The 25560-nt window shown below is 35.2% G+C and overlaps 1 protein-coding gene and 3 long non-coding RNA genes across 7 annotated transcripts; 3 read left to right on the forward strand and 1 right to left on the reverse strand.

Moving 5' to 3' along the window:
- Positions 1-8832: 8832 nt before the first annotated feature.
- On the reverse strand, positions 8833-13778 carry LOC110884461. 4 transcript variants are annotated; one of them, XM_022132187.2, is made up of 6 exons: positions 13626-13778; positions 13344-13479; positions 12324-12568; positions 11349-11436; positions 10546-10612; positions 8833-9051 (listed from the first exon to the last, which is right to left on the reverse strand). In XM_022132187.2, the coding sequence occupies exons 2-6, from the start codon at positions 13397-13399 to the stop codon at positions 8998-9000; spliced, it is 510 nt and encodes a 169-aa protein (XP_021987879.1). In that variant the 5' UTR covers positions 13400-13479; positions 13626-13778; the 3' UTR covers positions 8833-8997. The 4 variants fall into 4 exon arrangements, with proteins under 4 accessions (XP_021987879.1, XP_021987887.1, XP_021987871.1 ...); XM_022132195.2 differs by having other exon boundaries at positions 12324-12573; XM_022132179.1 differs by having other exon boundaries at positions 13344-13635.
- On the forward strand, positions 8998-12448 carry LOC118481146. Its single transcript, XR_004864570.1, has 2 exons — positions 8998-9236; positions 10465-12448. It is a non-coding gene; the product is annotated as an uncharacterized LOC118481146 (long non-coding RNA).
- A 1284-nt stretch (positions 13779-15062) lies between the features above and the next one.
- On the forward strand, positions 15063-17859 carry LOC110941076. The gene is made up of 3 exons (XR_002593809.2): positions 15063-15200; positions 16179-16262; positions 17817-17859. It is a non-coding gene; the product is annotated as an uncharacterized LOC110941076 (long non-coding RNA).
- A 1292-nt stretch (positions 17860-19151) lies between these two features.
- LOC110884453 lies at positions 19152-23505 on the forward strand. The gene is made up of 3 exons (XR_002561185.2): positions 19152-20846; positions 21825-21908; positions 23463-23505. It is a non-coding gene; the product is annotated as an uncharacterized LOC110884453 (long non-coding RNA).
- Positions 23506-25560: the final 2055 nt, after the last annotated feature.

The raw sequence follows: 25560 nt of genomic DNA on the forward strand, positions 1-25560 counted from the left end.
CACAACGAGAAGTTGACATGGTGGATTTGAGTGCGTGTGCTTGTGCTTGTTTCCAAATGGTAATGGTGTCTTTTCATGTTTGTTTTTTGTATGATTATAAGATTCCTATACTAATCATAGATGATTATGGTTTTTTAACTAAAATCCTTGTTTCAGTGATGTTTATTAGTTTTTGTGTTTCTATAAGTTTATATGTATTACTTCGAATAAGTTGGGTCAGTTTTTTTGTGTTTTTAAAATTTATGATTTGGTTTTGTGTGGTTTCACAAGTTATCAGCAAGAAAAGTTGTATAGCCTTTGATAATAGTGGATATAGTTGTCACACCCCCAAAAATACCACAAGCGGAAACCCCCGCGAGGCGTGTGACGTATCAGGATCTAGCCACCAATCACATTGAACCATATACATATAGGATAAAATAAAACCTTTCATTAAATGTAAAAGTATCATTCGAACACCATTAAGGAAAATCAACAAGTTCAGCGGAAGCATAATAGTTGATTTAAATAAAGTGCTTAACAATGCAAGATTGAGAAGCTTTCCAAATGCCACGACCCATGATCACTCGAGCTTCCCAGACAGCTAGTTCCATAACCGTGTACCTAATGCCCTGCAAGCGTGCAGAAAAAACGTATCAGACAGGCTGGTGAGTTCATAGTTTGCTCTAACCGTTCAGTACCAAATAGTGTTTTGTGATTTGTTAAGTTGATAATAACTCGATACCGCAGACGGCCCTTTTTGCCCTTCCCCAATGCTCTATCAAACATTGGTCATGATTTAAAGTTATTAGTTCACGCTCGTCCTATCCAGGTACGTCGTGAGGGTGCCAAATCTAATAGCGCTATCAACTAATAACCCCGTTGCCCTGCAAGCAACTAAACCGGTAGTAATGATAGGACTTAAGTGATAGAGAGTGAGTGTATTATCCAACCTTAACGTTACTGAAAACCGTTTCATATCCCCTGCATGGATATGCGTATGTGAAATCCGCCTCACATCCCCTACAAGGATATGGGTTTACGAAAATCCGTTTACAAGTTTTGTCAGTTTGATTTTCCCCACCGGACGCATGCTTGTTTTGAGAGAAGTGAACTCACCTTGATTTACTCGGTATGACTAGTTACTCGCACTCACACTAAATCAGTCAAAGCCTACAGTATACATGTATGCATGATCAGTTTCACATTCGCAAGGTTCACGTATAAATAAAAGTCATAGGGTGTATTCAATCAGCGATCATCGAATAACGCATAATAGTTATACAAACTCAGTCAAACCCATAATTCACATGCATGTTCTATAACAATGCTTAACAGTTAAGTGTTATACGAAAAACCACATCATGTCTCCTTGATTATAATTGATCATCATTAACAGTATGCAACATGGTTTCATTAACAAGAAGTCATTCATTTTCTAGCTATAATCTGTTGTGTGCTAACGACGAAATATCAAGTATTTCGTCATCCATGTTAGTCGACGAAATATCAGGAGTTTCGCCGAAGATGTGAGTGACGAAACATGAAGAGTTTCGCCAAGATTGTGAGTGACGAAACAGTAAGTGTTTCGTCGAGATGCTGATAGTTTCAAATATAGCTTTAACTACTCACCGAAATTCCCGTGAACACGCTCAATCAACCCTAAAATGGATCAAAGGTTATGATTTCATCAGTTATCATTCATGTTCAACATAATTCTGTAACCGTAGCATACCACAGTTTTCTTAATGTTTATATTCGCTATTCATAAACAACCCTAATTATCATGCTAATCATCTTAAAATCTTGATCATCCAATATCCGTTCATCACAGGTAACATAACATGAACTCTACCGATATAACTATCGGACCATGTGGTGAACATAAAATGAATACAAGTCACTGAATCCTATCATGCATATTCCAATCTTATTGATTTAACAGTAACATATCAAGACTCCAACTATAACCACCTAAGGGTATGATTTCTAACAAAAATCCTACATTCACAGTGGTCCACAAACATCACGAAGCAATATCCTATTATTAACAATGACGATTACTAACCGCGGGATTGAATAGATTGGTTAGATTGATGCGCAAAGACTTCACAGATGTTAGAACAGCCACCGAGAGGGAGGAGAGCAAAGTAGGGTTTCGCTAATTATCACGATGAGTACAATTATGCGGATTCACAGTTCTTCCCTCACGGGCCTCACTTGGGCCGAAAGCCCAAACCGGCGAAAGACCCCACTGGACGAAAGTCCAGTGTTTCTTGGTGATGCTAGTGACGAAACACCAAAGTTTCGTCTGGTACAGATGATGGCGAAAGTTTAGAGTTTAATGTTTACCGAGTGAGGTTTGTGGGATTGAGTTTATAACTGACATTACATAGGTTTCCAACACTAACACTAACCAAACATTAACACAGTAAATCAATCATATTTCAAACATACACAATTACAATGCAAACCAATTATGAAAACACCTGTGTGAAACAAGTATCGTGTCGAGGAAAGACCTTGAAAGTTCGGGTTGTCACAATAGTGGTCGCAGTGGTGGTAGTCGGTGATGAGAATCATTGGCGTACCCATTCATTGTGGTATTGATAAAAGTTGGATCATATAAGTCGAATACTACTATAACGAGTGCACATAAGTCTAACATTCGATGCATGGATCATTCTACAATGTTTTGGTAAAACTAATCACATAAGTGTGAAATACAACTCTACGATTGATGCTACAGCCTAACCCTGCATCAACCGTCTAAAGATCAAAATAAATAAATCAATTAGAAGCCTACAACGAAAAACTACAGTTGAAGCTAAAGTTGTACCATGCATAAACCGTACAAAGCAAACTCAACCTGCAGGGTCAACAATTCATGATATGACATAAAAATTAAAAGATTTTGGGTTGGCTAACACAGTCTGTTTATTAAACTGATAAACCCGAACACAACTCATTTAGATTAACGCCTATTAAATAAATGAGTTAGTATGTTAACCTGTTTAAGGGCTTTTTTAGGTAGTTCATATTTAGTTTATAAATAAAAAGAGAAAAGTGCCCGTATAGTCCCTGTGGTTTGCCCATTTCACCTTTAGTCCTTAACTTTCTAAAATTACACCTATATTCCCCAACTTTTTCAACTTCGTTCCTGGATAGTCCCTGACGCGTAACTGGGTTAGTTTTTGGTGTTAGGTGCGTGTGAAATGACAAAAATACCCTTACTGTCAAATTAATAGCTAAAATTTAATAGAATGACCTAATTGCCCTTCTCGTTAACAGAAAAATGGATGAAGTTAACCCAGTGGACTAAAATGGCAATGTCGAAACCTTTTTGGACCCACAGGCGAAAAATAAAACCTTGAACTAAACTGGCAAAATGATCCAAACCACAGGGACTAAAATGACATTTAACTCTTTAATTACGTATTCCCCCTTCCTAAAGAAGACTTATTACATATTTCCACAATCATTAAATTTAATTACTTATTTAAAACTTATTGTTGATTTTAAAACTAACTTCCCTCATAATTGTTAAGTGACCACAAGTTTTTCGTACTTTATATTTTTTTAAATTACACCTTAAAAACAAGCATTTTCTTTTATTTAAGTATGGTATTGTTATGTTCATTTGAACATGACTTATTGGATGCTTAAATTTAGGGCTGGCATATCGTGTATACCCGTACACGATAAGACACGACATGATAAGACACGATACACGAAATCCGATACACGAACACGACACGATAACTTATCGTGTCCTTTTTTTCAAACACGAACACGAACACGACACGATATACACGAAAAGTACCTGTTAATACATGTTAACATGACTATTCGACTGTTATACACGAAAATTACCTGTTAATACCTGTTAACACGAACAAAAACACGAACACGACATGCTATCTGAGAGTTACAGAGTGAGTTTAGGGTTTTATTTTTTTTTTAATTGAATGAGGAATGAAAATAGAAAGGGATTAAGGAACCCACACGCACATAGCTGATGAATTTTATTTAATTTAATTTCTTATCGTGTACTAACGGGTATTAACAGGTAAACAGGTATTTAACCTGTTTATACACGAATATTAACAGGTAATATCGTGTCTACCTGTTTGGTACACGATACCTGTTAAGGCCATACACGATACCTGTTAACTTCGTGTAGGTTCGTGTCGTGTATTCGTGTATTCGTGTAAAATTGCCGGCCCTACTTAAATTGTTAAGAAGCCACCAAGCATTACTTAAATTGTTTTAGTTCACCTATTTACCTACCAACCCAAAATCCTTTATTCCTCAACCCAATATGACTGACTCCTGTAACCAACATGACTAAAACAAAAGTACGGTCTTTGGTCAATGTCATGGCTCGATCATACTCTGTGTACAATTGTTTCAAAGAATCAAGTCAAAATGAAAAAAATACAAGTGCTACTCGACAACAACTACTCAACAAATGAATCACGAACACATATATAATGTTTAGTTTAAAGTTTATTATAGATTAGATGGAATTTTATTGAACAAACTTTTATATAATAAAAAATAAAGTCAGATTGAAGTTTTTCAATTAATAACAATTCAAACAAATAAGTTTACATAAATAGAGAAGCGGTCAACTTATTTGTAAAGACAACGCCATTTTGTTTTTGTTAGGAAACACATTTGACCATATGAATTATTGTCTCCTTTTCTCCAACTCAAAGCCTATCAGATTGTTACTGATTTGCTTATTGTTTAATATTGGTGAAATGTTCAATATTGGAGAAAAAATGGACTTTTAACGGACCCAACACATATTTTAAAAGAGATACGATGGTTATATAACTAATATGATATTACATATCTGGCTGATGAATCAATCTGTTTAATTTTAGTGCAACCCTTACAAAATTAAAAGTTGTAGTAAAAATACATCATATAACCTAACGATATGATGAATAGTATGTTGATTGTTAAATTATAACATAACTAAAAGTCTAAAAGTGTATTTATCTTTAATTTGGTTTTAGGGTGAGTTTAAGACAGTTCATAAATGATGGTTGATGGACATTACAACATGTAAACTTTCAATGATATAAGGGGGGAGGGGGTGGTGATCACTCTTTACTCACAACATTCAATCAAGTTCCGCCATATCATCAACCATTATTCTATCACACACAACCTTTTTTTAGTGGAAATGTCCATCACTCACAACACCCAACAAAAACCCTCACATTCCCTCACATATTCCATTCTTAACGGCGTGATATATTCCACGAGTTATAAAATGCTCGAGTGATATAAAACAGTGGGGGTGGTGTGAATTAATGTTCCACGCGTGAAGAAATCCATCACGGAGGTATTCTCTTCCCACCCCGCCTGTCCTAAGACTATTAACGAGTGTACCCATATATCCGACGGGTATGAAACATTGTTTTCTGATATGATTTAAAACTAGAATTACATTTCATAACCTAACATTTTCATCACTATTCAGAACCAAAATTTGTTGGAGTTGACTTCTGAGCTTGACCATAGAGGCATGGAAGCTAAACTTCTTTTGATTTTTGAAGGAGTTAAATGTCATTTTAGTCTCTATGGTTTGGTTTATTTTGTCAGTTTAGTCTAAAGGTTTTATTTTTCACCTGTTGGTCCAAAAAGGTTTCACCGTTACCATTTTATTCCACTAGGTTAACTTCATCTATTTTTTCTGTCAACGAGAAGGCCAATTCGGTCATTTTATATGTAATTTTGTTAACTAGAAGGGCAATTCGGCCATAAAAAATGACCCGAATGACCTTCTCGTTAACAGAAAAAATGGATGATGTTAAACCAGTGGACTAATGGCAATGGCGAAACCTTTTTGGACCCACAGGTGAAAAATAAAACCTTTGGACTAAACTGGCAAAATAACCCAAACCACATGGACTAAAAGGGCATTTAACTCTTTTTGAAGATCCGTGGTCTTGTTATTTACACGCGTACACATTAACTTTAAATAATAAAACTTATATCTTTATGAACCTTCTATATTGTACGGGTAAAATAAATGTAATTTTATATATCAAATAATAAAAAAGTTATATATTTAAAAACCATGTGTATTACACAGATTAAATTAATGTAATTTTGTATACTAAATACTAAAAACGTCGTATTTTAAAAAAAAACCCGTGTATAATCGGGTTGAATAAATCTACCAAATAATAAAAAATTACATCCTTAAAAACCCCGTATATTACACGTGTTGAATAGATATAAAAAAGAGTTATATCTTTAAAAACCATGTGTATTACACAGATTAAATAAATGTATTTTTGTATATTAAATACTAAAAACGTCGTATCTTTAAAAAACTCGTGTATAGTCGGGTTGAAAAATCTACCAAATAATAAAAAAGTTATATCCTAAATAAATGTAATTTTGTATATTAAATACTAAAAACGTCGTATCTTTAAAAAAACCCGTGTATAGTCGGGTTGAAAAATCTACCAAATAATAAAAAAAAAATTATATCCTTAAAAATCTCGCGTTTTACTCGAGTTGAATAAAGAAAATTTTGTATACCAAATAATAAAAAAAGTTATGTTTTTAATAAATTAGGATAATATTTAATATTAATTTATTATTTATATATTTAATATAAGATAAGTAGATAAGAGAGGTATTTGTTTTAAAAATATATTAAATTAACAATTTAGATTTGAGGATAATATTTTATTAAAGTATGATAAGATTTAACATTAATTTATTATTTATTTATTTAGATAAATATAAATTTGAGGATACCTTCAATGAATGATACGTGTCCAAAAGTTGGTTTCTTATTTATTTAGATAAATATAACACATGTCCAAAAGTTGGTTTCTTTTATTATAGTAGTTAGATTAGATTAGATTAGATTAGATTAGATTAGATTAGATAATAATAATAATAATAATAATAATAATAATAATAATAATAATAATAATCAATCAATCAATCAACACTAAATACTGTAATAATAATAAATGTTATTAAAATGGAAGCTAATCTCTTTTGATTTTTGAAGATCCGTACTTTTGTTCTTTTATACGCGTACACTTTTGCTTTTATATGGATTAATCAACATTAAATAATAATAATAAATGCTACTTTTAATAACATGCATGTTGCACACTCGCCGGATACAAAATATCTTCTCACTTTAGGACAAAAATGAGTTAGGATTAGAATGATTCGGAAGAAATAAGTTATATTAAATCGTAGCAAGTAGCAACAAATTCAAACTCACAAGATTAAAGTTATGAAACGACTAATAATATGTAATGTAAGCGCACTAACAAACATTTTAGTTGGATGTAATTAAGAATCTATTTTTCGAGTGAACCTTCAACCTTGTTGCTATTTTTATTGTTAAAAAACTTAAGAGTTTATTGTTTGAACCTGACTGACTCTACTACGTATTTATTGATAGAACATGTGTGAGATTTCCATCAACTCTCTATATAAAAATTACATCGAAGGTAAGCGAGCAATAAGCTACATCGTTACCCTTTTTGAATAACATTTTAAGCATTTTCTAGCAATTAGATCTAAGCATTTTAAAATGTTGATAGGTCTTTTTTTTTTAAACTGTTATTGAGAATATTGGGTTTGTTGAGTTGTGGCAATTCCAACCCCTCTCCTACACATAGATCTGCGTCTGCCATAGATTCTGCATGTGAAAAACGATTGCAAATTGAGAAAAGATCGAATATTGAGTATTAAAAAGAGGGCGGCTAGTATATTATATTCAATAAATTCTCATTTAACATCTATTAATACAAAGGGAATTCATGAAAAGGAATTAAATGGTTTTAAACTTTTACAAAAGTAATTTATAAGACTATATGTAGTGGGTTAACGTTCAAGTCAGGTGACAAACATACACGTGTGTTACTGGTGGGGCGTGACACACCGTGGCAACTGGGGAGTGAAGGTCGCGAAAGAGGGGTAACATGAGTGCTTTCAGGAATCACGAGCGTGGAGGGCGGAAATTGACCGTTGAAAGCTAGCCGTTTGAATTAAAAAATAATAATAAATTTAAAGTCTATATAAATAAGGCAAATTGGATTTAAATAATCCCAACTCACTGTTATTGGCCAATAATAATCCCAACTCATTTAATCACCAATAATAATCCGAACTATTCACTTTTGTTTGTAAAATACTCCCAGTTAAAAAAACACTAACTAGGTTAAAAAATTGCTGACGTGGCTTGCCACGTGGCATATTTTGATGACGTGGCAGCTGATGTGGCAGTCTACGTGGCATATTTTGATGATGTGGCAGCTGATATGGCAGTCTGCATGGCATATTTTGATGACGTGGCAGCTTATGTGGCAGGTGACGTAGCAAGCCACATCAGCAATTTTTAACCTAGTTAGTGTTTTTTTTTAACTGGGAGTATTTTACAAACAAAAGTGAATAGTTCGGATTATTATTGGTGATTAAATGAGTTAAAATTATTATTGGCCAATAACAGTGAGTTGGGATTATTTAAATCCAATGTGCCTATAAATAATACAATATTTAAACCATTTTTCCCCACACTTCTCACAAGAAACAATACTCTGAAACACTACCGACACCCGTCTTAGTTCAACAAACACAACCCGGTACATCAAGACAAACAACTAAATGCCAAGCCCGTCGAAAAGATTATTGAGAGGTGGCCGGGTTACAAAGAACTTGCTTTGACTCGTGTGTGTGGACGTCTACAAGGAAACTCCCGGACTAACTGTAACGATTTGTTCACTAGGAAGGGGGGATGGTTTTGGGTTTATACTTAAAGTGCATAATATCGCGAAAAATCACACAATCATGGACTCATTATTTTCAAAGCAAGCTGAATTTAAGAAATTTTCAAGCGTTATAATGTAGCCCAAAAGGGGTGAAGGTTGATTGAACCAACATTGCTATCAACTCAATAATAATCATGTTGCAGAAAAAAACATCCATCAATAATAATGTTTGTTTTTTTTGTCTAGCAGCCACTCAATCATACAATCCCTCTTCTTCCCACACATCCACAAGAAAATTCACCATTTCCTGCAACAAATAACACACAACCCTCCATCAAAAACACACACAAATATGCAAATCAAGAGGCCAGTCGAGCGTCGTCAAAGGTACATGAAGCGTACACCTAGGAGCCAACAAACCAAAGCGAGCAGTTTAATAAGGCGCTATTGCGGCCAGGACCTTGGTCCAGGCACAGTATACTTTTAGCCCATGTAACCATTTCCTTCTTTTCTTAATGAAGTATTCTTAATTGTTTAGCAGTTAATAGTGTACTTTCTTTGAGTCATTAGTAGTGAGTTAGTGGGTCAGGTACTTTAAGTCAGGTCAGTAAAAAAGTGGGTTGGTTTCTTTATTATATAAATAGCCATTTATCCTCATGAATGTTATGAAATGATCTCCTAAACCTCTCAATTATTTTCTTTTCTTTGGGTTTCCTCTTCTTCTCAACATTTCAGTCTGTCCAGCCGGCGGGGGCGAAGTATAATGGGTGCTCGGGGGTGCACCCGCCCACCCCAATGTTTCGGTTAGAAATGTATATGGTCCGATTTTTCGTCCGAAAATTTTAAAATTATATAGGATCGCCCCCCCCCCCCCCCCCCCAAAATTATTTTTCCTAAATGATGGGTAGTTTGGTAAATATATTTTAACTCTTATTTTATCTGTTTAACCCTAGATTACCCACCACACAATAAACTTAATATCTCACAAATAGCTTGATGATTTACATAGAAAAAGAAATTGTTGATAAGTTTGATTCGGAAGACATAATTGATGAATTAAAAATCTTAAAGGTCGTCGGGCTGAGTTGTAGTTCTTCGTCCAGGCTCCATTTATCTCGTATCATTATATATATATAGGTCTTTTGTTTGTTATACAATATTTAGTTTTTCTATGTGCAAGAACAGGTCCTTTGAATGAATGATTTTTTTAGTTTTATTTGGAACTATTATTATTTGACCCGACCTCAATCGAATAGCCGACTCGACCCGACTCGAAACATAACGATAGGAAAAAAAAATTTGGTCCCATCACTTTACGCCCCCTCGAAACTTTTGGTCAAGCTCCGCCACTGCCAGCCGGCAAAATGAAAATGGACTGAACTGAACTGAACAAAAACGGGTCTGAACCAGCCAAAAACAGGCCTGAAATGGGCCTAGCCAGCCTGAATCAGCTTACGCTTCTTTGTTTTGACTCGACTCCCTTTTATAGCCATCTTGCTTCCCATTATCTTTTAGACTTTGTTTTAAAAGAAAATTATACTAGGCCATTTATTATATTTGTAAAATAGTACTAAATTAATAGTATTCTATGCCTATTATGTATTTTTGTTATTATCATTGCGCTTTTCTGTTCGCGAGCATGCACTTTTTTGACGCTTTAACTACCCAGAAAAAAACGTAGGAACCATTTACCCTTCTAATTTTTTTTTTATTTTTCTAGTGAAGCAGTTAGCATGAGAAAGAACTCATTACGCTTTTCAAAAGCAAAATACGCAGCTCCTATTTGCACAGGAAGACTTACCGGTAGAGGGACTGGCTTTGGAAAAGGCTTGTTACTCCCAAGCAAATTATCATATGTTGCATTCCAGCTACACAATAAATAATAAATAAACATAAAAGTGATCAGATAATGTTATCAAATATATAATCCAGAACTTAATATACAGTATATGTTGTCAAAAGCGCAAAAAGCGCGCCTCTAGGCGCTCGGGCGCAGCGAGGCGCAACTATAGCGCCTGGTGGTAGCCTAGACGCAAAAATGGGTTTTTTTTTTGAAAAAACGGTGCTGAGGCGCAAAAAGGCGCGCGACTAGGCACAAAAACGGGTACTGAGGCGCAGCGCATAAGCAGAAAACACAAAAAAAAACGAAACCGAGTGCGTGCAAAAACTGCCTCACGCGGGCCCGGGTTTTTGGAGCTGCATTCGTGCAGGCACGCACGAGTTCAACCAAATTCCAGCTCAGAAACTCATTTTTGCATATATAATAGTTTTTTTAATTTTATATATGGAATCTTATTTATTTTCAAAGCATAAAATATTTTTTATATTTTTTTCTCTATGTGTGCTTTTCTTAAAAAAGCCCACGCTTTTTTTTGCGCCTTGCGCCTAGGCTCCGGGCGAGGCCGATGCGCCTCGCCTGCGCCTTGCGTCTGTGCATATAGGTTTTATGATTGAATTATAAAAACTTTTTGTGTAATACGAAAATTAAATTTGCTTCTACATGTACACCTTTCTGTCAACCTACATGTTATATATTTATACAATCATGAACTTTTTTCTTCTTAGTTCTACAATTATTAGTGAATTATATTATTAAATTCTCACCTTATAGCAGGTTCTCGAGTTTTCTTTTTGTGACCGGATCCCTTATCTCCAATCCATTGTTGTCTTGTTTGATTCCAAAGAAGAAGACCTGCAAACAACAACAGAATTCAGAATCCATCAAACACGTCGCAACGTGCATATGTGGTTCAACGTTTTTACCTCTATTTTTCCCATTTAGTGGCTGCGTTATGTTTTACGTTTCGGTCTAATTTTTGCATATTAACACGCCGCAACAACCATGCATGGTTCAACGTTTTTACCTCTATTTTTCCCATTTAGTGGCTGCGTTATGTTTTACGTTTCGGTCTAATTTTTGCATATTAACACGCCGCAACAACCATGCATGGTTCAACGTTTTTTACATCTCCTTTTCGTTCGGTTTTATTTTCTTCGTTTTTTTTATTTCTTTTGTTTTACGAGCTTTTCCGATGTTGGTGGTCGCTGACGACGGTGTGGCATTGATGCTACCTGGCACGGTTTTACTTTTCATCATTTACAATTTTTTCGTTTTTACTTCTCGGTCTAAATTTTTCGAGTTAACACGTCGCAACGTGCGTATGTAGTTCAACATTTTTACCTCTATTTTTCCCATTTAATGGCTGCGTTATGTTTTACGTTTCAGTCTAATTTTTGCATATTAACACACCGCAACAACCGTGCATGGTTCAACGTTTTTTACATCTCCTTTTCGTTCGGTTTTATTTTCTTCGGTTTTTTTATTTCTTTTGTTTTACGAGCTTTTCCGATGTTGGTGGTCGCTAACGACGGTGTGGCATTGATGCTACCTGGCACGGTTTTAACCCCCCCCCCCCCCCCCGCAACGCGCGCCCAAAGGGTGGGGCTACTACTAGTTACATTAAAAAATAGAACTTTTTAAAAGTAATTAAGAAAAGACCATCTTTTATAAAACTTTAGATATAAACATATTACTCTAGTTATTTTGAAACTCATATTGGTGAATAAAATAAAACGTACCGCGATTTACAAATTCAGGAGGATTGCTTCCGGAACTACTGTGGGCATCAAGGTTAGGGTTTGACATGCTAACTGACGAGGCACTTAACTGCGACTGACCGGCACTGTTATCCATCTCATATGTACTGCTACTCCAAAAATCTTGTACCACGCTACCTTTATTTGTGGTTGAGTCTTTTTTAACGATATCAGTCGGCTTTTTATCATTTGTCATAAACGGAACCTTAGGACATCCAAGACAACCTCTGTTCTGTAGCAAAGAAGGTTTACAACCATAGAAATGATTAGCGTAAACTACAACTTAACTTTCAATTTCGTATATACCTATAATAATTATTTTGAATCAAGCAATCTCAAACTCAAACTACTTACGACTTACAAGAAATAGCTTTATATAATGATAGAATCGACGGTTCAAGCAAGCATGAAAAACTTACATGGAAAAGAGACCACACTTTATCCTTCAAGCTTTGCATCACCCAACGCATAAAAGCACAAAAATTTTCAAAAACCATACGATAAAAACTCTTCCCTAAAAACGTATGCAACCGAAAAAACGAAGTGCACTTCATATACACGCTTTCTTGCATAGTTGCATAACGCCCGATTCCAAACCAAACAACTACAAATACGAATTCTTTACCGCGACAAGCAAAGCATGAAAGAAAACCAAATCACCCCAAAACCACATTTTGTTTGTTCAATAATTACTCTTGCTTACACAAGAAGCAAACCATCAGATTCCAAAACATAATCGAAAGCTAAACTTAAAGGCGACTACATAATTAAAGCTGTTTGGTAGACAAGTTCACCAACAAGGTAAAGAATATATCATATATGGGACCAACAACTTAACCAAACATTAAACAGTCCCCAATTCTATAACATAAAAACCCTAAAACTGCACACACATACATGCCTACATACATACACATATGCAGCTTGTCCCCATGTCAATTAAATCATAAAACTGACTTCAAGATCGATACTTTTGTAATAAAATCGGAAAAAAAGACTGACCCCATGAGTGCAATAAGTTGAAAGATGAAATAGCTGATTGATCTGAAACTTTGCATCTAAAGATCACAAACCCAGATCATCGTATGGACGAATCGATCTTTGGAGAATGAATCGGGTGAGATGTGAAGAATATGACCTGCAAAATCAGGGTACACACAAATCAAGATATGAAATTGAAGGTTTGATTGAATAATTAATGATGGGTTGTGGAGATTTGGATGATCAGTTGGTGAAATTAGTATCGAAATCGAATCGAATCGAATCAGGAGAGATATTAGAGACCTCTGGTTCCGATGGTTATCTTAGCTGCCGGCTGCTGCAAAAGCAAAACTATCTGGTTTTCTTACAAAATGTACATAAATTGTCCCTCAAAACTTATTAGAAAAACCATTTTGTCCTTGTGAGTTGTAAGTTGATAGTAGAGGTGCACTTATAAGTTTACATTAGACCATGCTAGTGTTACAAGGGATTAAACTTAGTTTTAGAGGATCTACCATATTCTTATAAATGTTTATAGTTTGCTACTAATGAAAAGTTACTTTGATAAAGACTTGGTATTGACAAAACAACTTGGTACTGATCAGGGGCGTACCCACCCTAAGCTAAGGGTGGTGGGGCGCACCGCATGAAAAAATATTTTTTAGTGTTATTTTTCGTCGGAAAACCCGACCACACCCCTTGGAATTTTTCACGCGCATCCCTTGAAAATTTTCAACCGCCCCACTTAGAAAAAAAAAATAATTATTAACCACTTATTCACTTAATTATTTAATCCAATCAAAGCCCAATCTGCAATCAATTTTTATTAACACAAGCCCAAACCCAACCTAAAGAAATTTGAACTAAATAAAATAACCCAAACCATCCACCAATTCCATTTATAAATCCCGCCCCCAAAAAAACTTCCAGCGACTTGACGCCACTGCTCACGACCTGGTGGCTTTTTTTTACCGGAAAAACCAAAATTCCGGTTGGACCGACCCATATTACATCATAATTCCAATATAGAACTAGTATGGTTTATTTATTTATTTTGTTTTATGTGATGATTATGAGAAAATATAGGTGTGTAAGGGTTTAATCTTTTTTATATATATTTTTTATTTTTTGTTGTTCTAGACTTGTAGTTAAATGATTTTGTTGTTTTATTTATAGCTTTGTTTGTGTAAGTGATTAGTTACAAGTAATCAATATTTAATATTAGGGCTTGAATGTTTAAAAATATAACTGAAAGTTATGGGCTATGGTTGAACATGATTGTTTATTTTGTTTAAGTGTTTGTGTTGTTTTATGAACTTATGGAGCAAATTATATGTGTTAGGAACAATTAGAAAGAATGTAATAAACTTATGGCTTGTTTACTATCTTTAAATGATATTTTGGATATATTTCAAAAAAAAAAACCTGCAGGCCACAATTTCAAATACGTTTGTAATTTGTAATGACATTTGACGTGTTTTTGATGATTTATAAATTTTAGTTTGATGTTCTTTTGTAACACCCCAAAAACCCGAATTTTTATATTCGTTAAATGTTATAATATGGCACATCAAGAAATAAATAACTAGGTTATTTAACCTAGTTAAAAGTATGGTAGAAGCAATTAAAGGATGAGTGTTGTGCCAATTATGAATAAGAGAGAACATGAGGGACTAAGATTGCCAAACTTGAATCTGAGTTTAATTAAAACAAAAAAAAATCTCAGACACACTAGGTGTGTGCGTGAGATCGATCAGGAGGAGGAGAAAATGGGTGTAAACCCTAGTTCACAAGCAAGCTACAAATTGACAAGGAGATTAGGCTCAAATCCGATGCATGAACTCGTTTTCTTGACAATCTATCCCTAGCAAGCATGTGGTAAGTCGTAATTTGTGATTTAATAATCTTGCTATGAAGTTGGTTATGATCAATCCACGAAATTGTATGAGATTGAGCATGAATATGTGTTAGAATTCATCATATGGAACATGTGTTGTGTATGATTTTGATTAATTTCATGTTTAGAAGTAAAACCCATTTGGGATGATGAAGGGAGTGAATCACCATGTCCAATAATTGTGTAAATTGTGATTTAGTATGTTGTATGTGATGAATTATTTTAGATAAGTTGATTAGGACATGAATTAAATGGATGTTTAGTTGAATTTGATGAATGAAGAATACAACATGGAGGATCATGCATGAATGGGTTGTACATTGTACTAAGATAGTGGTACGCACACCAAGTGTTTGATGAAATGCCTAGGTGAGCTTAATAGAGGAAATTGTATGTAAGTAAAAGATGAATATATGTGGGATGTGAAAATGATGTATTTGATAGTAAACTAACATGAGAAGTGTGTTTGGATATTGTTCGTGTGGATATTATGTTGAAATGATGTTGGGTTAGCTTAGTATGGGTTAAAGCGTTAGTTGTGAAAATATGAGAATGCTAGCGTGGGTGGAATGGATTATGTATGTATATGTGTATATGTATACAAGTAAGTGATCATGTAGTGTAGATGTCATACAATATGAGGTTATGTCGTAAGTTATATGTTAAACCGTTGACTTCTGGAAGTCAATTATGCGTCTACACATAAGAAGCATGACTTGAATTGTTGTCGTTCAGGTAGGTTCATAGGAAGTCGTATGGTACGTGATATGTTAATACGCATTATTTGAGATGACATGATGAATTACGTTAGTTTGAAAGGATATGAAATTGATTATATGTCTCATGCTTGTTAGTTGTGACTAAAGGAAGTCAAATGTGAAATATGCGGTTGATATGATCATTAACCTGTACAATGATGTATGCTAATGAAAATGTAATTTGGTGACATGAAAGTATAGGAGTCATGTCAAGACGGACTCAAGCATGAAAGGCTAACGGGTCAAGAGGAGGCAAGGAATCGGATACGAACCCGGATGCACAAGGTAAGTGATTTCCGTAATCACTTCGTAGTACAAGTAAGTAATAAAGTGTTGTAATGAATTAAATATGATGTTTGAGGTCAAATATGTGTTAAAGTCTTTCGTCGTAAATGATGGGTTTAAGGTTGACCAAAATGCTCATGATGGGTATTTTGGGGTAAACGAACTTAAAAGTGGTTTAGAAGCAAGTTATTCGATTAGAGTAATGTTTTGGACAAGTATGGAAGTGGGGATGATGGTTTGGTCAGTCATAGACCAATTAATGCGCGAATACCCTTAACGGGTCAAATAGTTAGAAAATAGTTAAGTCGAATGTATGTAAGTTAAGGATTTCCGTAATCCGGAGGTAAGATTTTAAGTTCATATGATAGAATGTGAATTTACAAGCATGTAGGAAGAAACAGGAGGTCAAACGGGTAAACGGTTCAAAAGTTACGTGCGTTTTAGTGCGTACGGACGACGAAACGAACCTGCAGAAAACTGCAAAAACTAGAGGGCGTCGCCGACGGGTAGGGGGCCTAAATGTGGGATCCTAAAGAATATGTAGTAATATGGTACCCAAAGGTGGGATCCTAAAGAATATGTAGTAATATGGTACCCAAAGGTGGGATCCTAAAGAATATGTAGTAATATGGTACCCAAAGGAGGGATCCTAAAGAATATGTAGTAATATGGTACCCAAAGGTGGGATCCTAAAGAATATGTAGTAATATGGTACCCAAAGGTGGGATCCTAAAGAATATGTAGTAATATGGTACCCAAAAGTGGGATCCTAAAGAATATGTAGTAATATGGTACCCAAAGGTGGGATCCTAAAGAATATGTAGTAATATGGTACCCAAAGGTGGGATCCTAAAGAATATGTAGTAATATGGTACCCAAAGGTGGGATCCTAAAGAATATGTAGTAATATGGTACCCAAAGGTGGGATCCTAAAGAATATGTAGTAATATGGTACCCAAAGGTGGGATCCTAAAGAATATGTAGTAATATGGTACCCAAAGGTGGGATCCTAAAGAATATGTAGTAATATGGTACCCAAAGGTGGGATCCTAAAGAATATGTAGTAATATGGTACCCAAAGGTGGGATCCTAAAGAATATGTAGTAATATGGTACCTAAAGGTGGGATTCTAAGTTAAGAATTTCCTTAAGTAGATACGTATGAAGGTATGTATGTATGTATGTGTGAATATAAGTGGTATGTATGAATGAATGTATGCATGTATGTATGTATGTAGGTATGCACGTATGTAGGAACGTACGTATGAATGTAGGTACGTAGGTTTGTAAGTAGTTATGTGTGAACGGATGCACATATGTAAGTATGTATGAAAGTATATACGCATGTATTCAATGAAATTGAGTATTGACGATAATAATAGTGTGCCTTGTGAACGAAGTGTAACGCAGGTACAATGAGAAAGTCTCACCACGGAATGTACGATCAGATGGAAAGCTGGGATGTAAAGAATTAACGGAACAAGAAGTAAACGTGAATAAATCTTGTATGTTTATAATGCGTACTAATGTTATGAATTTAATGTGGTGAGCGCAGGTAGTACGAGTCATGAGGATCATCAAGGAACAGAGATCGAGGATCGAGTCACTAGTGAGATTGTACGGGAACGTTGATGTATATAATGTAGTAAACATAAGCTATGTTTTTACTTAGTAAATAAGTCGATTGATGGATTTATGTGAAAGAGTTATGTTAAAGTTAATTTTTAAATAAGTTAAGGTGTTTATAATGAAAGAAAGTTTATGGCTTGAACTTCCGCTGCGACTTTTAGTCAAATACGTATTAGGGTCTTACAAGTTGGTATCAGAGCCCTGGTTTGAGGGAATCAAGTACGAGAAGGTAGGTACTTGAACTCAAACCTATGTGCTCTTGTGATAAGGAACCTGTACAATCCATGACTCGATCAAGATCCAAAGGTAGAAATGGAATGAAAACGTGTATGTATGTATTCATATGAAGAAGCTAACGGTTTGCTATGTGCAAGGTAAGCTTAAAAGTTTGGAGAGGATGATCCGTGAATGCAGTCTAAGGTGGATGCTAAGGCAGGCAAGGATGCGAATGGACAGACGGACCCCAGGTACACAATGTTGACATGTATGGGTACCGTTGTTAAAAGAAAAAGGAAGAAGTCTCCTTGGGAGGGTAAGTACTAAACGGAAGACAACGATATTGTCTTGGTAAAATTGTAAAAATGTAGCACGAACTGAGACCCACTAATGCGGACATAAGGCGATGATTACCTGAAGGCACGGAATTAGTATGTGAATTGCGCACCTGGCCAGTACGCAAGAAGCATATGACGTTCGTGAGACCGTGGTAATTATCGCAGGTATATCTGTAGAATTGGGTAGCAGGTGGGCGTGCGGGTGAAGTGGGTAGTAAGGCTCTCGGGAAATTGAGAGTACTATGTAGGAATGAAATGCAGAAAATGATATGTTTGAATCTGTGAGACGGATTCAGCACATGTAATGAATGAAAGATGTGAATGGGTAATGTAAATGAGATGTTTGAATCCGCGAAAAGGATTCAAAGCACGAAAGGAAGAAAATGTATGAATAGTATGTGTGGAACCGCTAGACGGATTCAAAACATGAAAGCAATGAAAGGCATGAATGTGACGTTTGAGTTCGCGGGACGGATTTAAAATATAAAAAGGGATGAAATTAATCCACATCACAATGTGTCGACAGTTTGACCATGGTTGTGTCAAACGAGTCATACGGGTAAATGTAAAGTAATAAACAAAAGAATGATCGTAATGGGCATGCAAACCTAAATTTTAAAGCGAAAGAAAGAAGTTCGAACAAGTTATGTGTTAAATATGTTAGTAATGGACTCTTAGGAGTCATAATGAATGACGGGCTACGACCCGGACAATGATTTAAATACGAACAGGTAAGTTTTGTTAAGAATACCGAAATGATGTAATGAATGTCTATGCAAGTAAGCATGAATGGAAAGAAGTACGAAGAGTACCTCAATACATCTATGGTAAGTAAGAAATGACAGCCTGACCTGGAAAGGGTCAAACTGCAAAGGTTGATGAAATGAGGAACCAGAATAAAAGAATTGCATGTAAGGAATGAAATGCGGAATGTGTTAAAGTTTGTACGTAGGACGTTGAAAAAGGAAATATAGGTGAGTAATCACCTAGTATAATGAATGCTTGAATGAAATGTGCTAACCGCAAAAATTGTAGATTATAATGTTAGGAACTCTTGATGTGATGAAACCAAACGAATTGGTGGAAGGATGTGCACGGGCGAAAGCGCATTACGCGGATGAATGAAATCTAGCCTGGTATGACTAGTACTCGTGAAGAATGCGGATCGATCTGGGTTGCAGATCGTCGATGGATGATATGAGATGAGGTCAGTAAAAAGTTTAACTTATGTTAGATAAGTATGAATTGGTTAATTGGGTACGACCTACGAAATGAATGATGGAATGGGTATGGTATAATATGGGAAGTTTGATTTTTTTTATTTTATTTTAGCTGACTATAGAAGAGTAGAATGAGCTAACTATGGAGTTAAGCATGTAGGTGTAACTATGAAGTAGTAGTTTTGTTGAGATAACAAAACAAGGACTGAATGCTATATGATGTATATGAATAGAATGTAAATCTTAAAAGATGAGATGGAGACATTAAGTCTTTTATAATCGGGTCAATGAAATGAGGATGGTAGGTGAAAGTATGGTATGAAAAGTATAGACTTGTTAGAAAGAAGTCGGTAATGTGAATAATATATGAGTAAAGAATGGATAGTTTACCTATTATTATGATGTACCTATCAAATTAAGCATAGAAGAGGTATGTGTAAATGATGAATTTAGATCGCATAGTCAACAAGATGATATGAAATTTGAAATAAACAGGAAGGAATGTTATTATTAGGATGTTAGAATTGTTTCAAGCAAACAAAATATATGGCACATGATATACGAATATTATAATGATGAATGAACCTTTAGTTAAGAAGTATGTTAGAAGCTAGCATTTTTAGTGAAAGCGACACTAATAAGAGCTCTGGGGCGGGTTCTTGAAGATATAAGATTGTCAATGAGATGGGCTGGTGGTCGTGTCGATGAACTGAAAGACAAGGTGATTAGTATCAAACGAAAGTGAGGAAGGTAACTAGTATTCGATGGAAAATGAGAAAGGTTTCGGGGACGAAACCTCATTTAAGGGGGGTAGACTTGTAACACCCCAAAAACCCGAATTTTTATATTCGTTAAATGTTATAATATGGCACATCAAGAAATAAATAACTAGGTTATTTAACCTAGTTAAAAGTATGGTAGAAGCAATTAAAGGATGAGTGTTGTGCCAATTATGAATAAGAGAGAACATGAGGGACTAAGATTGCCAAACTTGAATCTGAGTTTAATTAAAACAAAAAAAAAATCTCAGACACACTAGGTGTGTGCGTGAGATCGATCAGGAGGAGGAGAAAATGGGTGTAAACCCTAGTTCACAAGCAAGCTACAAATTGACAAGGAGATTAGGCTCAAATCCGATGCATGAACTCGTTTTCTTGACAATCTATCCCTAGCAAGCATGTGGTAAGTCGTAATTTGTGATTTAATAATCTTGCTATGAAGTTGGTTATGATCAATCCACGAAATTGTATGAGATTGAGCATGAATATGTGTTAGAATTCATCATATGGAACATGTGTTGTGTATGATTTTGATTAATTTCATGTTTAGAAGTAAAACCCATTTGGGATGATGAAGGGAGTGAATCACCATGTCCAATAATTGTGTAAATTGTGATTTAGTATGTTGTATGTGATGAATTATTTTAGATAAGTTGATTAGGACATGAATTAAATGGATGTTTAGTTGAATTTGATGAATGAAGAATACAACATGGAGGATCATGCATGAATGGGTTGTACATTGTACTAAGATAGTGGTACGCACACCAAGTGTTTGATGAAATGCCTAGGTGAGCTTAATAGAGGAAATTGTATGTAAGTAAAAGATGAATATATGTGGGATGTGAAAATGATGTATTTGATAGTAAACTAACATGAGAAGTGTGTTTGGATATTGTTCGTGTGGATATTATGTTGAAATGATGTTGGGTTAGCTTAGTATGGGTTAAAGCGTTAGTTGTGAAAATATGAGAATGCTAGCGTGGGTGGAATGGATTATGTATGTATATGTGTATATGTATACAAGTAAGTGATCATGTAGTGTAGATGTCATACAATATGAGGTTATGTCGTAAGTTATATGTTAAACCGTTGACTTCTGGAAGTCAATTATGCGTCTACACATAAGAAGCATGACTTGAATTGTTGTCGTTCAGGTAGGTTCATAGGAAGTCGTATGGTACGTGATATGTTAATACGCATTATTTGAGATGACATGATGAATTACGTTAGTTTGAAAGGATATGAAATTGATTATATGTCTCATGCTTGTTAGTTGTGACTAAAGGAAGTCAAATGTGAAATATGCGGTTGATATGATCATTAACCTGTACAATGATGTATGCTAATGAAAATGTAATTTGGTGACATGAAAGTATAGGAGTCATGTCAAGACGGACTCAAGCATGAAAGGCTAACGGGTCAAGAGGAGGCAAGGAATCGGATACGAACCCGGATGCACAAGGTAAGTGATTTCCGTAATCACTTCGTAGTACAAGTAAGTAATAAAGTGTTGTAATGAATTAAATATGATGTTTGAGGTCAAATATGTGTTAAAGTCTTTCGTCGTAAATGATGGGTTTAAGGTTGACCAAAATGCTCATGATGGGTATTTTGGGGTAAACGAACTTAAAAGTGGTTTAGAAGCAAGTTATTCGATTAGAGTAATGTTTTGGACAAGTATGGAAGTGGGGATGATGGTTTGGTCAGTCATAGACCAATTAATGCGCGAATACCCTTAACGGGTCAAATAGTTAGAAAATAGTTAAGTCGAATGTATGTAAGTTAAGGATTTCCGTAATCCGGAGGTAAGATTTTAAGTTCATATGATAGAATGTGAATTTACAAGCATGTAGGAAGAAACAGGAGGTCAAACGGGTAAACGGTTCAAAAGTTACGTGCGTTTTAGTGCGTACGGACGACGAAACGAACCTGCAGAAAACTGCAAAAACTAGAGGGCGTCGCCGACGGGTAGGGGGCCTAAATGTGGGATCCTAAAGAATATGTAGTAATATGGTACCCAAAGGTGGGATCCTAAAGAATATGTAGTAATATGGTACCCAAAGGTGGGATCCTAAAGAATATGTAGTAATATGGTACCCAAAGGAGGGATCCTAAAGAATATGTAGTAATATGGTACCCAAAGGTGGGATCCTAAAGAATATGTAGTAATATGGTACCCAAAGGTGGGATCCTAAAGAATATGTAGTAATATGGTACCCAAAAGTGGGATCCTAAAGAATATGTAGTAATATGGTACCCAAAGGTGGGATCCTAAAGAATATGTAGTAATATGGTACCCAAAGGTGGGATCCTAAAGAATATGTAGTAATATGGCACCCAAAGGTGGGATCCTAAAGAATATGTAGTAATATGGTACCCAAAGGTGGGATCCTAAAGAATATGTAGTAATATGGTACCCAAAGGTGGGATCCTAAAGAATATGTAGTAATATGGTACCCAAAGGTGGGATCCTAAAGAATATGTAGTAATATGGTACCCAAAGGTGGGATCCTAAAGAATATGTAGTAATATGGTACCCAAAGGTGGGATCCTAAAGAATATGTAGTAATATGGTACCTAAAGGTGGGATTCTAAGTTAAGAATTTCCTTAAGTAGATACGTATGAAGGTATGTATGTATGTATGTGTGAATATAAGTGGTATGTATGAATGAATGTATGCATGTATGTATGTATGTAGGTATGCACGTATGTAGGAACGTACGTATGAATGTAGGTACGTAGGTTTGTAAGTAGTTATGTGTGAACGGATGCACATATGTAAGTATGTATGAAAGTATATACGCATGTATTCAATGAAATTGAGTATTGACGATAATAATAGTGTGCCTTGTGAACGAAGTGTAACGCAGGTACAATGAGAAAGTCTCACCACGGAATGTACGATCAGATGGAAAGCTGGGATGTAAAGAATTAACGGAACAAGAAGTAAACGTGAATAAATCTTGTATGTTTATAATGCGTACTAATGTTATGAATTTAATGTGGTGAGCGCAGGTAGTACGAGTCATGAGGATCATCAAGGAACAGAGATCGAGGATCGAGTCACTAGTGAGATTGTACGGGAACGTTGATGTATATAATGTAGTAAACATAAGCTATGTTTTTACTTAGTAAATAAGTCGATTGATGGATTTATGTGAAAGAGTTATGTTAAAGTTAATTTTTAAATAAGTTAAGGTGTTTATAATGAAAGAAAGTTTATGGCTTGAACTTCCGCTGCGACTTTTAGTCAAATACGTATTAGGGTCTTACATCTTTTGTCTTACATGATCCGACCCAACCCGCTATGAACCGATATTTTTATACAGCTAGGGGCCTAAAATCTTTGACAATAAACCGCACCCCTAGGAAATAATTCCTAGGTCCGCCACAGGTACTGATAACAAGTTACTACTGATGCAGTCACTAAAGAAGAACGAAGATAAAGCTAATGCAAGTTGTTGTTGATGGTGTAAGTTACCACTCGCGATGACTTACCAATAATAAAGATCAAAGGGTAAATTGTCATGGATGATAAGTTACCGTCTACGAATGACTAACCATAAATGAATATAAATTCCCACTATGCAACTTTCCAAGTTTTCCACTCATGACAGTTGCTACAGAAGCAACTTATAATTGGTGAAGTGCATTGTCTAGAAGAATGACATGTCACTGTCAAAAGGTATTCTCGTACTTCTTAAGAGTTATAAATACATATGTTGGCACATAAACTCATCACACTCGCCATTGTTGTTTAATTATTATTAATTAGTGAGGTGTATGCGCGATACGACGGAGAACACAACACTTAGTTGGTGATTTTAGGGGTGTGCATCAGATGATTCGCTTTGGTGTTGATATATAACAATAACCAAAACCAAAATTTTTGGTTAAGGTTATTCCAAAACCAATTGGTTTCAATTATTTCAGTTTATATTAGGTCAAGTCAAAATGTATACTGGTGTTCCAATTTTAAAATCCAGTTTGACCACCCTAACTAGTAAACCAGTGTAGATAAATTTTTGTTGTGATTGTTGTATCCTTAATTGTTTTAATAGTTATTAGTATCAAATGTTTTATGTTTCAAGGTTGAATGTTGTAATAGTTGTGTTATGTTGTATACATAGTTTTTGAGTTCCGTTTGATAAAACTATTTGGAAGAGATATGCAAATCGTATATTTATTGTTGAAATTAGGGGCGAGCACGATTTGGTTCGGGTTGTTTTAGCCCATAACCGTAACCAAATTTTTGGTTAACCAAAAAATTATAACCATAACCAAAACAATTGGCCGATTATGAATGGTTGGTTAATCCATCGGTAACAATTAATTTCGGTTAATAACCGAAAAGCTGACTTAAGATTAAAAACTTTAACTTTGACAAAAACTTGAAGTTGGGTTAAAAGTTTTAGGAAAAACTCACATATTAGGTTTCTTTTTTACATATTACTTTACCTTCGTTGTTGTTCTTTTTATAAGTCATGACCACAAAAATGTTTCCTCAAGATTTCGATGTGGGACAGCCTGCAAGACCTCTATTGTCATACACATCTATACATTATAATAAAACAAAACAAACTTATACCACTTGGCATGTAATTAGGCTACCAGATGCCACGTGGCATCTAATTGTTTCTCGAATTCTTTCTTTGAGCGGCAAATGAATAGACGCTACCTTCACATAGCTTCTCAAACAATCCGCCCTCAATCTTGCCAAAATTATAAAATGGTTTCCTTTTTCAAATGAATTTCATTGAGAAACCCTAATTTCAGTTTCATCTCTAACTCTTGATTATGTTCCGTCTCTCACACGCTTTGGAATTGTTAGGGTTTCTGCGTTATCAATGAATCGCTCTCTGCCTCTCATTCATTCCTCTATGAATCCGACTCTTATCTTCGTGATAAAGGTTAGATTTTGTCAATGGATCAACTATCGTTCTTGATATTTTAGATTTTATAACTAATAATTTCTTTTGTTTTGTATATCTCATCTGAAATCAGTTGTATCCTGGTTCTCCGATTGTTGTGATCCAGTCAGTCCGATAACCGGATCTAATTTGCAATACCAAGAACCCTAAATATAGAATTAACACAAGCGTTTCTTTTCATC

This window comes from Helianthus annuus, chromosome 1 (assembly GCF_002127325.2).
Source record: "Helianthus annuus cultivar XRQ/B chromosome 1, HanXRQr2.0-SUNRISE, whole genome shotgun sequence".
In the NCBI taxonomy this organism is placed as follows: Eukaryota; Viridiplantae; Streptophyta; class Magnoliopsida; order Asterales; family Asteraceae; genus Helianthus; species Helianthus annuus.

Excerpts from the sequence above, each read along its gene's own strand:
- LOC110884461 (XM_022132172.2), bottom strand. The coding sequence starts at position 12,913 with ATGCAAGAAAGCGTGTATATGAAGTGCACTTCGTTTTTTCGGTTGCAT. Across the intron at positions 11,437-12,323 it reads TCCTGAATTTGTAAATCGCG|GTCTTCTTCTTTGGAATCAA; the intron begins GTACGTTTTATT and ends TGTTGTTTGCAG. Across the intron at positions 9,052-10,545 it reads CAAAGCCAGTCCCTCTACCG|GAAATGGTGAATTTTCTTGT; the intron begins GTAAGTCTTCCT and ends TATTTGTTGCAG.